We start from the raw sequence: 14,009 nt of genomic DNA, 5'->3' as shown, positions 1-14,009 counted from the left end.
ATCGCTCGGTCATGCAACTTACCACCCAAATGAATTTTACCTCCTTTTCTTCTCACTAATAGAGCTTTCATTTGGTGGTATTTTATTGCTGCTGACATTTTTACTTTTTTTGTTATTAATCGAAATGTAATGATTTTTTTGCAAAAAAATGACATTTTTCACTTTCAGCTGTAAAATTTTTCGCTAAATTTATAGTTCTACATGTCTTTGATAAAAAAATGTTTGGGCAAAAAAAAAAATGGTTTGGGTAAAAGTTATAGCGTTTACAAACTATGGTACAAAAATGTGAATTTCCGCTTTTTGAAGCAGCTCTGACTTTCTGAGCACCTGTCATGTTTCCTGAGGTTCTACAATGCTCAAACAGTAGAAAACCCCCACAAATGACCCCATTTCGGAAAGTAGACACTCTAAGGTATTCGCTGATTGGCATAGTGAGTTCATAAAACTTTATTTTTTGTCACAAGTTAGCGGAAAATGATGATTTTTTTTTTTTTTTTTTACAAAGTCTCATATTCCACTAACTTGCGACAAAAAATAAAAAATTCTAGGAACTCGCCATGCCCCTCACGGAATACCTTGGGGTGTCTTCTTTCCAAAATGGGGTCACTTGTGGCGTAGTTATACTGCCCTGGCAATTTAGGGGCCCAAATGTGTAAGAAGTACCTTGCAATCAAAATCTGTAAAAAATGGCCTGTGAAATCCGAAAGGTGCTCTTTGGAATATGTGCCCCTTTGCCCACCTTGGCTGCAAAAAAGTGTCACACATCTGGTATCGCCGTACTCAGGAGAAGTTGGGGAATGTGTTTTGGGGTGTCATTTTACATATAACCATGCTGGGTGAGAGAAATATCTTGGCAAAAGATAACATTTCCCATTTTTTTTATACAAAGTTGGCATTTGACCAAGATATTTTTCTCACCCAGCATGGGTATATGTAAAATGACACCCCAATACACATTGCCCAACTTCTCCTGAGTACGGCGATACCAGATGTGTGACACTTTTTTGCAGCCTAGATGCGCAAAGGTGCCCAAATTCCTTTTAGGAGGGCATTTTTAGACATTTGGATCCCAGACTTCTTCTCACACTTTCGGGCCCCTAAAAAGCCAGGGCAGTATAAATACCCCACATGTGACCCCACTTTGGAAAGAAGACACCCCAAGGTATTCAATGAGGGGGCTGGCGAGTTCATAGGAATTTTTTTTTTTTTTGCATAAGTTAGCGGATATTGATTTTTTTAGTTTTTTTCTCACAAAGTCTCACTTTCCGCTAACTTAGGACAAAAATATTAATCTTTCATGGACTCAATATGCCCCTCACGGAATACCTTGGGGTGTCTTCTTTCCGAAATGGGGTCACATGTGGGGTATTTATACTGCCCTGGCTTTTAAGGGGCCCTAAAGCGTGAGAAGAAGTCTGGAATATAAATGTCTAAAAATGTTTACGCATTTGGATTCCGTGAGGGGTATGGCGAGTTCATGTGAGATTTTATTTTTTGACACAAGTTAGTGGAATATGAGCCTTAGTAAGAAAAAACAAAAACAAACAAAAAATTTCCGCTAACTTGGGCCAAAAAAATGTCTGAATGGAGCCTTACCGGGGGGGGTGATCAATGACAGGGGGGTGATCACCCATATAGACTCCCGGATCACCCCCCTGTCATTGATCACCCCCCTGGTAAGGCTCCATTCAGACGTCCGTATGATTTTTACGGATCCATGGATCGGATCCGCAAAACACATGCGGACGTCTGAATGGAGCCTTACAGGGGGGTGATCAATGACAGGGGGGTGATCACCCATATAGACTCCCTGATCACCCCCCTTTCATTGATCACCCCCCTGTAAGGCTCCATTCAGACGTCCGTATGATTTTTACGGATACATGGATCGGTTCCGCAAAACACATGCGGACGTCTGAATGGAGCCTTACAGGGGGGTGATCAATGACAGGGGGGTGATCAATGACAGGGGGTGATCAATGACAGGGGGTGATCAATGACAGGGGGTGATCAATGACAGGGGGTGATCAATGACAGGGGGTGATCAATGACAGGGGGTGATCAATGACAGGGGGTGATCAATGACAGGGGGTGATCAATGACAGGGGGTGATCAATGACAGGGGGTGATCAATGACAGGGGGTGATCAGGGAGTGTATATGGGTGATCACCCGCCTGTCATTGATCACCCCCCTGTAAGGCTCCATTCAGACGTCCGCATGTGTTTTGCGGATCCGATCCATGGATCCGTAAAAATCATGCGGACGTCTGAATGGAGCCTTACAGGGGGGTGATCAATGACAGGGGGGTGATCAATGACAGGGGGTGATCAGGGAGTGTATATGGGATGATCATGGGTGATCATGGGTTCATAAAGGGTTAATAAGTGACCGGGGGGGGGGGGGGGGGGGTGTAGTGTAGTGTAGTGTTTGGGTGCGACTGTACTGACCTACCTGTGTCCTCTGGTGGTCGATCCTAATAAAAGGGACCACCAGAGGACCAGGTAGCAGGTATATTAGACGCTGTTATCAAAACAGTGTCTAATATACCTGTTAGGGGTTAAAAAAAAAAAATCAGATCTCCAGCCTGCCAGCGAGTGATCGCCGCTGGCAGGCTGGAGATCCACTCGCTTACCTTCCGTTCCTGTGAGCGCGCGCGCCTGTGTGCACGCGTTCACAGGAAATCCCGGCCCTCGCGAGATGACGCGTATATGCGTCGTCGTGCGCAGGGCTGCCGCCTCCAGACCGCACATCTGCGTTAGGCGGTCCGGAGGCAGTTAAGTAGCTTTGAGGCATACGGAAGCAGTGATATGGGGCGATAACTGGACAAAGAAGATGGGTCAAGTGAAGGCTTTTTGAGGATGGTGTAATGGTAGCGTGTTTAAAAGCAGAGGGGAAGACACCAGAGGTTAGTGATAGGTTGAAGAGAAGAGTTAGGGCTGGGATAAACACTGTGGTGAGGTTAGGGATGAGGTGGGATTAGGGTTGGGCGATATACCGGTATCACGATATCGCCTTTTTTTAATACCGCGGTATATTGCTGTTTCCTTAATACCGCGGTATATTTCGTGACGTCATCGCTTTTAAAACTGCGTCCGCGGCTGCCCTCCCCCATCATTATCTACTAGTTTCTTCTAGCAGCCGCTCCTCCTTCCTGCTCAGAATGTGCTGCCTCCGCACACCGACTGACGTCTCACGTCGGAATCAGGTGACGCCCCCAGGCTGAGTTGAGCAGCGCAGTACAGAGTCGGCTCAGTCTCCAGTGAATCAAAGGTCAGGAGGGACTTACAATGTATAGTTATTGCAGGGACTCAGAATCGTCTGAGAGTTTATTAGTTAAAAGAATCGTGTCACCGAGTCCCTGCCAGACTTCCTGCTCTGCTACATGCACCCTGTACACACTCTGTCACACAGGTGTCCATAAGACATGGGGGGCAGCTGCTGTATGTAACGTCCCCTTGCGACTGCCCCCATACAGTGTAACGTCCCCTTGCGGCTGCCCCCATACAGTGTAACGTCCCCTTGCGGCCGCCCCCATACAGTGTAACGTCCCCTTGCGGCCGCCCCCATACAGTGTAACGTCCCCTTGCGGCCGCCCCCATACAGTGTAACGTCCCCTTGCGGCCGCCCCCATACAGTGTAACGTCCCCTTGCGGCCGCCCCCATACAGTGTAACGTCCCCTTGCGGCCGCCCCCATACAGTGTAACGTCCCCTTGCGGCTGCCCCCATACAGTGTAACGTCCCCTTGCGGCTGCCCCCATACAGTGTAACGTCCCCTTGCGGCCGCCCCCATACAGTGTAACGTCCCCTTGCGGCCGCCCCTATACAGTGTAACGTCCCCTTGCGGCCGCCCCTATACAGTGTAACGTCTCCTTGTGGCCGCCCCCATGCAGTGTAACGTCTCCTTGTGGCCGCCCCCATACAGTATAAAGTCTCCTTGTGGCGGCCCCCCATACAGTATAACGTCTCCTTGTGGCCCCCCATACAGTATAACGTCTCCTTGTGGCCCCCCATACAGTATAACATCTATTTTTTTTTCTTTAAAACAGGTATTTATTGCGATATATATCGTTATCGAAATACATTTTTTAATATCGTTATCATCTGAATAATTTTGATATCGTCCAACCCTAGGTGGGATGGGATTGGGTCAAGTGCACAGGTGGTGAGATGTGATCTGGAGAGTAGAGTGTAGAGTTTTTCTTCTGTAATGGTGGAGAAGCGGGTTTTGGGAGAAGAGGACCGAGCAGTTGTGTAGAGGGTCTGTGTAGTGAAGCTTTCTCTGATGAAGTTTGTAACGGAACGCCTAGCACCCCGACCGGGTACCTCCGTCGATAGATGCTCCTAGTGCTTTCCGAGGACTCCAAGCACTCCACTTGACACCATACGCCCTGCAGACCCCACGAACCGCCGCAGCTTGGTTGGGGTCTCACCGTCCTCCACCCACGCTGGACCTACGACAAGGCTCCAGGCTCCAGTGGGTGAACCTCTCCTACAGCCAGAGAGCAGGAACAGCTCTTACAAGAGCTCGTAGTTATGCCAGGGGAGTATAGCGTATAGCAATCCCCCAGTTTGATCAGTTATCCAAACACCAGTCTCAGCATGATGAAGGATAAAACAGGAACACTTTATTGAGGGCTACCCACCCGTATTTATGCAGGTCCCCATCTGGTGGCCACGCCCTTAGGGGACCAGAATGGAGACCGACACAGTACAGATATGCAGAAATTCAGGATACACAGACACAACACATCCCCACAATGCATCATGGTTTCCTCCTCTCTGCCTGGCGACACCCGAGGAGCAATCCAATTATGTCTCAGGACAAAGGGAAAACACCAATACACATGTGGGAACAACAGGACAGGAATCACCACCCAAATACACAATGGCACACCCCCACAGCAAACACAGACATTTAACATATCCCCAGATAGCTCAAGTCTGAGTGCATATCATTAGGTTAATGGCACTCAGAATACACGAATACAATAATATTAGCTATCTGGGTGCCCTCACATAACATACAATTTAACCGAACGCATAATAACATAAAACACAATTCCAAAGACAGATTTAAGCTGTGCGGCCGGCCTGTTTTCTTTAAAGTTAGTATGGGCCATAATCCTGAGGCAAGAGGCTAGCAACCAGCCCCCTCCAAAACACCGTGGCGAGGTTGGTTTCGTCACAAGGTTCTTTTGTTTGAAATATTTGGCAAAGTCCTCAGCTGAGAAGCGAGGAGAGTGTGGGGGCGCTGGGGGACGGAGAAGGGAGTTAAAAGTGCAAAAAAGTTGTTTAGGGCTGTGGGCCAGGGAAGATGTGAGAGATGAGAAGTAGGCCTGTTTTGCATCAGCGAGTAAGGATTTGAATATGAGGAGGGATTGCTTGTACGCGGTGAAATGATCTTTTGAATGGGATTTCTTCCATCGCCGCTCAGCAGCCCTGGAAGCTTGTCTGAGTTTTTGTGTCAGGTTGAACATGATAATATGCGTCCTTCAGGTCGATTGTGCAAAGGAACCAGTCTTTTTGAATTAAAGGAATGGTAGAGTCTAGGGATTCCATTTTTAATTTTTTGTAAACTACGAATCTCTAACTTTTTGAGGTTTATAATCATGCGAAAGGAACCCCCTGGCCTTTTTACTAAGAAAAGGTTGGAGCAGAATCCCTGCCCCCGTTGAAGCTCAGGAACAGAAACCACTACACCCAAGTCCAGAAGATTCTGGACCTCCTTCCAAATTTGGTTCTGCTGGAATGGGGAAGAGTGGTGAGATACCAGAAATACATTCGGAGGATTGGGGGGGAGGATAACTATCCTGTAGCCGTTTCTGAGAAGAACTTGCGCCCAGGGGTTGGGAGAAGTCTGATGCCACTGGGCAAAGAAGTCTTCCCCCTATCCTGGCGTCACTGTTTCTCACCGCCCTTGTTCTGGGGATTAAGGAGGTATCCTCTACCTTTCCCCCCCTCTTGGGTAACTCTTCTGTCCGGATTTACCTTTACCACAAAAGGAACTATTTTGAGGGTATTGGTTACGAAAGGAACTATTTTGAGGGTATTGGTTACGAAAGGAAGGTTTCTCTCTTCAGGGAACCCTTTCTTTTTATCAGTAGCCTTCTCGAGAATCTTGTCCTATACAGTACCGAACAAGTATTCGCCCGAGAAGGCTATAGAGCACAGCTTCATTTTTGAAGTGATGACGATGACCAAGATTTCATCCACAGTGCCCTCCGGGCAGCATTGGACAAAGCCGCGTCCTTGGCCGAGAATTTAATTGTCTCGGTGGAGGCATCCGCTAAGAACCCCGTGGCGGATTTTAACAAGGCAAGAGAGTCTAATATTTGTTCCCTGGATGATTCTCTAACTCAATTAGCCACAGGTACATAGACCTGGCGACTGAAGTAGCAGCTATGTTGGTCTTAACACTGAACATAGCTGCCCCACAGGATTTTTTTTTTTAATAGACTGTCCGCCTTCCTCTCCATGGTGTCCTTTAACTGAGAGGAGCCCTCGAATGGTAGAGAGTTTTTTTAAATTAACTTTGGCCACCTGGACGTCAATTCTGGGAACCTCGTCAAAGATCTTAAGAGTGACGGGTCAAATACAAGGCGGTTCCCAAAATCCTTGGAAATACCTAGTTTCTTTTCTGGATGGGCCCATTCGTCCATCACCATCTCTTTAATATTTTCATTTAGCTTTTAGAAGGTCACTCATCTCGCTAGGAGAGAAGAAGAATTTTCTAGATTCCTCGACGATTTTGCCCTCTGATAGGGGGAACTCGTCGTCCTCGTTTTTGGAAGATGAGGCCTCGCCCTCCAAATCCTCGGAGTCTGAGGAGGAGATGTCTGCCCTTCTGGGACGATTGGGTGGGCGAGCCCCCAGGGTGTCCTCACGGAGAAAGGCTAGAGAAGATTTAACCTCCTCCTGAATCATAGTTCTAAATTCCTGCATAATTAGGATTGTTTTTCCTCTCACAATCCTGGCAATAAAATCCTTGCAAAGTTTCTTAGGATAATCATCGGGAACCCTGACGGAGCACTGGATGCATCTGGCGGTCTTCCTGGGCTTTTTTCAAAACTAGTTTGGCCTAAAGTGAGACAGCAGCCCATCAATTTTGTGCAGGTCCAGTATAGGTGCATTATACCAGAAGACCTTAGGGAAGGAGGGGCTCCTACCCAGTGGTTACCTGAGGCTCCCTCCCCCCAGATCAGCATATGTAAAGCTGCCGGCATGCCCAGGTGGGCTACTCACGCAGGGGCAATCTAGAGCGGTCTGCTCCTTCTGCTGCAGCTCCTTTTTCTGGTCCGACATTTCGCCCGGCAAAGAAGAGAGCGCAGCGGGAAAGTGCATGCGAGTTTTTGAAGACGTCCACTCCCGGGTCTCGCCCGGCGGCCCGGAAGTGACGTCAGACGCGCGCGCCTGCGCAAATGTGCTCCCGGCTACCTACACAGGGAGGCAGGCGACCCTGCGGCAGCTCAGGGCAGGCTCCCAGTCAGCTTTGGAACGGAGAGCAGGGGACGCAGTCCTGGGTGGGAGGCCCGCAAGGGAAGCAAAATTTCCGCCGATGCGGCACCCGGGTAACCCAAAAAAAAAAGAAAATAAAAAAAAAAAAAAAAAAAATGGGGTTTTTATACACTTCATCTCCCTGAAAGCCAGAGAGGACTTTTCTCTTCCCTGACCGCTATAGGGGCAGGAACACACTGGTGAATGGTGGTGGGAGGGGTCCTTTTAACCTATCTCTGTTCCTGTTCCTACAGAGGTCAGGGTCAATCTCTCTGGGCCGTCATGGTGGTGAAGTGGAAATCATCTGTGCATAGAGGTCCTGTCAACAAGATGGCTGCTGATTGAGGGTCATGTGACCAGCAACTCACTTCAATGTGATTTCTCCTTTATCAAAACACACTGCACTAAACTCCCAACATTGCAAGTGCAGATGCCATGCGAAATGTATTTGAATGGAGAAGACATCACATTGAGGAGAGTTGCCTGGTCAAGACCTTCCATCAGCTGTCATCTCAAGGACAGGATTTCTATGTGGACAGCACAAAAGAATTAGCAAACATGGCATATCTTACGAAATATAGAAACTGGTGCAGAATTTTAACTATATTAGGCTATATTAGTAAAGGCCATATTATCATCTTACAAACACATAGTTCAACAGTAACCAGAAAGTGTCCAACCCCTTTAAGTTCTGCACATAAAAGAGAAAATATTTCTATTGATAGTACAGGAATTTTTGCAAGATCTCACACCTGGTATCCCTCTTCTAATTGCAGGGTCTTGAAGTTCTTTAGTTTCCGTAAATCCCACAGTTTGACGCTGGAATCTTCAGCAGCAGTTGCCAAGTAATACCCATTTTCTGAAAACGCCACACATGATACAGGGCCAGAATGCCCAGGAAAATTGGCCACATTTGATCGTTCCTGATAAAAACCACAAACATTTTAGTTTTACTGGTAGTATGACAAAGAAGAACTATTACAAAATTATTGTATAACATACAATAAATACACATTAGAAAAAATGTAAAGCAATTACATTTTTTACATAAAAAGGTCAATATGGTGAGGAGTTTGTGGCAAGCAGAGGTGTGCTGTCCGCATCCATAGATCTGTTCTGCGGCCGGCAAAAAACAAAACAAAAAAAGAAACACACATGTCCTATTCTTGTCTGTATCAAGGACAAGGATAGGACTGGTCTATCGAGGGCTGGACAATCTGTTGTGCAAAATTCGGAATGCACACGGCCAGTATCCATGTTTTCTGGATCAGCGATATGGGGACTGCAAAACACGGTATGGCCGTGTACATGAGGCCTTAGTGAGGTTTTTTTCCCCCAGGGCTTCATTATTACAAACAATACACAGTAAATGCCAGACAGATACCAAAAAGGGGGTATTTAAATATATGGGATGAAAACACCTTAAACGGGTTGTCTCATCATGGACAATGGAGGCATATCAGTAAGATATGCCCCCATTGTCCGTTAGGTGCGAGTCCCACAGCTGGGACCCGCACCTATATAGAGAACGGAGCCCCACAAGGTGGTGGCTGGAGGACTCCGGTCCAGCCACCACCAAGCTGGCTCTCCATAGAAGTGAATGGAAGCGTACTGCACATGCACGGCCCCTCTCCAATTCATTTCTATGGGGCCAATGGAAATAGCCAATCCGGAGCTCGGCAGAGTTTGCTCAGAAATGGCAGCAGGCAGGTGTGAGCTCATCTGCACGCACAGTGAGGCGAAGACTTTTGGAAGATGGCCTGGTGTCAAGAAGGGCAGCAAAGAAGCCACTTCTCTCCAAAAAAACATCAGGGACAGATTGATCTTCTGCAGAAAGTTTGGCGAATAGACTGCTGAGGACTGGGGCAAAGTCATATTCTCCGATAAAGCCTCTCTCCGATTGTTCGGGGCATCTGGAAAAAGGCTCGTCCAGAGAAGAAAAGGTGAGCGCTACCATCAGTCCTGTGTCATGCCAACAGTAAAGCATCCTGAGACCATTCATGTGTGGGGTTGCTTCTCATCCAAGGGAGTGGGCTCACTCACAATTTTGCCCAAAAACACAGCCATGAATAAAGAATGGTACTAAAACACCCACCAACAGCAACTTCTTCCAACAATCCAACAGTTTGGTGAAGCACAATGCATTTTCCAGCACGATGGAGCACAGTGCCATAAGGCAAATGTGATAGCTAAGTGGGCCGGGGCCAAAACGTTGACATTTTGGGTCCATGGCCTGGAAACTCCCCAGATCTTAATCCCATTGAGTTGGGTTGCTATCAGTCAGGAATTGTGTGCTGTCGGCATCCGTTTCTCGCTAAAAAATTATAACATGTCCTATTCTTGTCCGCGCTTTACGGCATTTATATTGAAGGCTGTCCGTGCCGTTCCGCAAATTGCGGAACGCACCGGGACGCAATCCGCGTTTTGCGGACCACAAAACACACCACGGTCGTGTGCATGAGGCCTTTATCCATGCATCAGTTAGTGATTTGCGGAACAAACGAATGGTGTATTTTTTTTTTAAGCATACGGAGCGCGCAACATCTCAGAAACCAAAGCGCCGCAAACTTTCATTTTTGCAGCACAAACGAATGGTGTATTTCTTTTTGAAATTCAAGAACATGGGGTGGAAAGAGTGTGGGGCTTCATAAAAATGTAACGCGCAATATCTCAGGAACCGTATCGGCACAAATGCTAATTTTTGCGGCACAAACGAATAGTGAAATTTAAGAACATGTGGTGGAAAGTCGGCGAGGTTTCAGCAAATCAAGCGCATAGTATTTCGGAAACCAAAGCTGCGCAAATGTTCATTTTTGCAGCACAAACAAATGGTGTATTTATTTTCATCTTTTGCGAACATGGGGTACACAGGTTGATTTAATTGGTACCATTTTGGGGTACATACGATTTTTGGATCGCTTGGTATTAAATTTTTTGTGAGGCAAAGTGACCAGAAAATGACTAATTTTTTTTACGGTGTTCACTTGACGTGGTGGATCATGTGATATTTTTATAGGTCGATACGTATGTTGCGATACCTACAGTCGTGGCCAAAAGTTTTGAGAATAACACAAATATTAGTTTTCACAAAGTTTGCTGCTAAACTGCTTTTAGATCTTTGTTTCAGTTGTTTCTGTGATGTAGTGAAATATAATTACACGCACTTCATACGTTTCAAAGGCTTTTATCGACTATTACATGACATTTATGCAAAGAGTAATTATTTGCAGTGTTGGCACTTTTTCAGGACCTCTGCAATACGACTGCGCAGGCTCTCAATCAACTTCTGGGCCAATTCCTGACTGATAGCAACCCATTATTTCATAATCACTTCTTGGAGTTTGTCAGAATTAGAGGGTTTTTGTTTGTCCGCCCGCTTCTTGAGGATTGACCACAAGTTCTCAATGGGATTAAGATCTTTTTTATTTTTTAAGTTAGCGGAAAATGATGATTTTTATATTTTTTTTTTCCTTAGAAAGTCTCATATTCCACTAACTTGTGACAAAATTAAAACTTCCATGAACTCACTATGCCCATCACAAAATACCTTGGGGTGTCTTCTTTCCAAAATGGGGTCACTTGTGGGGTAGTTATACTGCCCTGGCATTTAAGGGGCCCATATGCGTGAGAAGTAGTTTGCAATCAAAATCTGTGAAAAATGACCGGTGAAATCAGAAAGGTGCACTTTGGAATGTGGGTCCCTTTGCCCACCTAGGCTGCAAAAAAGTGTCACACATCTGGTATCGCCGTACTCGGGAGAAGTTGGGGAATGTGTTTTGGGGTGTCATTTTACATATACCCATGCTGGGTGAGAGAAATATCTTGGCAAAATACAACTTTTCCAATTTTTTATACAAAGTTGGCATTTGACCAAGATATTTATCTCACCCAGCATGGGTATATGTAAAATGACACCCCAAAACACATTCCCCAACTTCTCCTGAGTACGGCGATACCACGTGTGACACTTTTTTGCAGCCAAGGTGGGCAAAGGGGCACACATTCCAAAGAGCACCTTTCGGATTTCACAGGCCATTTTTTACACATTTTGATTGCAAACTACTTTGATTGCAAACTGCATTTTTTGTAACAAGTTAGCGGAAAATGATGATTTTTTATTTTTTTCCTTAGAAAGTCTCATATTCCACTATCTTGCGACAAAAAATAAAAAATTCTAGGAACTCGCCATGCCCCTCACGGAATACCTTGGGGTGTCTTCTTTCCAAAATGGGGTCACTTGTGGGGTAGTTATACTGCCCTGGCATTTTAGGGGCCCATATGCGTGAGAAGTAGTTTGCAATCAAAATCTGTAAAAAAAAATGACTGGTAAATCCGAAAGGTGCTCTTTGGAATGTGTGCCCCTTTGCCCACCTAGGCTACAATAAAGTGTCACAAATCTGGTATCGCCGTACTCAGGAGAAGTTAGGGAATGTGTTTTGGGGTGTCATTTTACATATACCCAGACAACTTTTCCCATTTTTTTTTATACAAAGTTGGCATTTGACCAAGATATTTCTCTCACCCAGCATGGGTATACAGACGTGGACAAAATTGTTGGTACCCTTTGGTCAATGAAAGAAAAAGTCACAATGGTCACAGAAATAACTTTAATCTGACAAAAGTAATAATAAATTAAAATTCTATAAATGTTAACCAATGAAAGTCAGACATTGTTTTTCAACCATGCTTCAACAGAATTATGTAAAAAAATAAACTCATGAAACAGGCATGGACAAAAATGATGGTACCCCTAACTTAATATTTTGTTGCGCAACCTTTTGAGGCAATCACTGCAATCAAACGCTTCCTGTAACTGTCAATGAGACATCTGCACCTCTCAGCAGGTATTTTGGCCCACTCCTCAGAGCAAACTGCTCCAGTTGTGTCCGGTTTGAAGGGTGCCTTTTCCAGACTGCATGTTTCAGCTCCTTCCAAAGATGCTCAATAGGATTGAGGTCAGGGCTCATAGAAGGCCACTTTAGAATAGTCCAATTTTTTCCTCTTAGCCATTCTTGGGTGTTTTTAGCGGTGTGTTTTGGGTCATTGTCCTGTTGCAAGACCCATGACCTGCGACTGAGACCAAGCTTTCTGACACTGGCTAGTACATTTCTCTCTAGAATTCCTTGATAGTCTTGAGATTTCATTGTACCCTGCACAGATTCAAGACACCCTGTGCCAGACGCAGCAAAGCAGCCCCAGAACATAACAGAGCCTCCTCCATGTTTCACAGTAGGGACAGTGTTCTTTTCTTGATATGCTTCATTTTTTCGTCTGTGAACATACAGCTGATGTGCCTTGGCAAAAACTTCGATTTTTGTCTCATCTGTCCACAGGACATTCTCCCAGAAGCTTTGTGGCTTGTCAACATGTAGTTTGGCATATTCCAGTCTTGCTTTTTTATGATTCGTTTTCAACAATGGTGTCCTCCTTGGTCGTCTCCCATGTAGTCCACTTTGGCTCAAACAACGACGGATGGTGCGATCTGACACTGATGTTCCTTGAGCATGAAGTTCACCTTGAATCTCTTTAGAAGTCTTTCTAGGCTCTTTTGTTACCATTCGGATTATCCGTCTCTTAGATTTGTCATCAATTTTCCTCCTGCGGCCACGTCCAGGGAGGTTGGCTACAGTCCCATGGATCTTAAACTTATGAATAATATGTGCAACTGTACTCACAGGAACATCTAGTTGCTTGGAGATGGTCTTATAGCCTTTACCTTTAACATGCTTGTCTATAATTTTCTTTCTGATCTCTTGAGACAGCTCTTTCCTTTGCTTCCTCTGGTCCATGTCGAGTGTGGTACACACCATATCACCAAACAACACAGTGATTACCTGGAGCCATATATATAGGCCCAATGGCTGATTACAAGGTTGTAGACACCTGTGATGCTAATTAGTGGACACACCTTGAATTAACATGTCCCTTTGGTCACATTATGTTCTGTGTTTTCTAGGGGTACCATCATTTTTGTCCATGCCTGTTTCAGGAGTTTATTTTTTTACATAATTCTGTTGAAGCATGGTTGAAAAACAATGTCTGACTTTCATTGGTTAACATTTATAGAATTTTAATTTATTATTACTTTTGTCAGATTAAAGTTATTTCTGTGACCATTGTGACTTTTTCTTTCATTGACCAAAGGGTACCAACAATTTTGTCCACGTCTGTATGTAAAATGACACCCCAAAACACATTCCCCAACTTCTTCTGAGTACGGCGATACCACATGTGACACTTTTTTGCAGCCTAGATGCGCAAAGGTGCCGAAATTTTCCTTTTAGGAGGGCATTTTTAGACATTTGGATCCCAGACTTGTTCTCACGCTTTAGGGCCCCTAAAAAGCCAGGGCAGTATAAATACCCCACATGTGACCCCACTTTGGAAAGAAGACACCCCAAGGTATTCAATAAGGGGCCTGGAGAGTTCATAGAATTTTTTTTTTGGCATAAGTTAGCGGAAATTGGTTTTGTTTTTTTTTCTCACAAAGTCTCACTTTCCGCTAACTTGCG

At 45.4% G+C, this 14,009-nt stretch overlaps 1 protein-coding gene across 1 annotated transcript in view; it reads right to left on the bottom strand.

The window, feature by feature from the left end:
* PRPF19 (pre-mRNA processing factor 19) overlaps positions 1-14,009 on the bottom strand; it is a 276,098-nt gene that overhangs the window by 51,979 nt on the left and 210,110 nt on the right. Inside the window, exon 14 of the mRNA XM_044296948.1 lies at positions 8,250-8,420. Coding sequence (XP_044152883.1) covers positions 8,250-8,420 — 171 coding nt within the window. The remainder of the gene's footprint in view (positions 1-8,249; positions 8,421-14,009) is intronic.

The sequence above is a fragment of the Bufo gargarizans genome, chromosome 6, assembly GCF_014858855.1.
Source record: "Bufo gargarizans isolate SCDJY-AF-19 chromosome 6, ASM1485885v1, whole genome shotgun sequence".
NCBI lineage: Eukaryota > Metazoa > Chordata > Amphibia > Anura > Bufonidae > Bufo > Bufo gargarizans.
The sequence above is the reverse complement of the archived record's forward strand: the minus strand, read 5'-3'. Positions and strand labels throughout refer to the sequence as shown.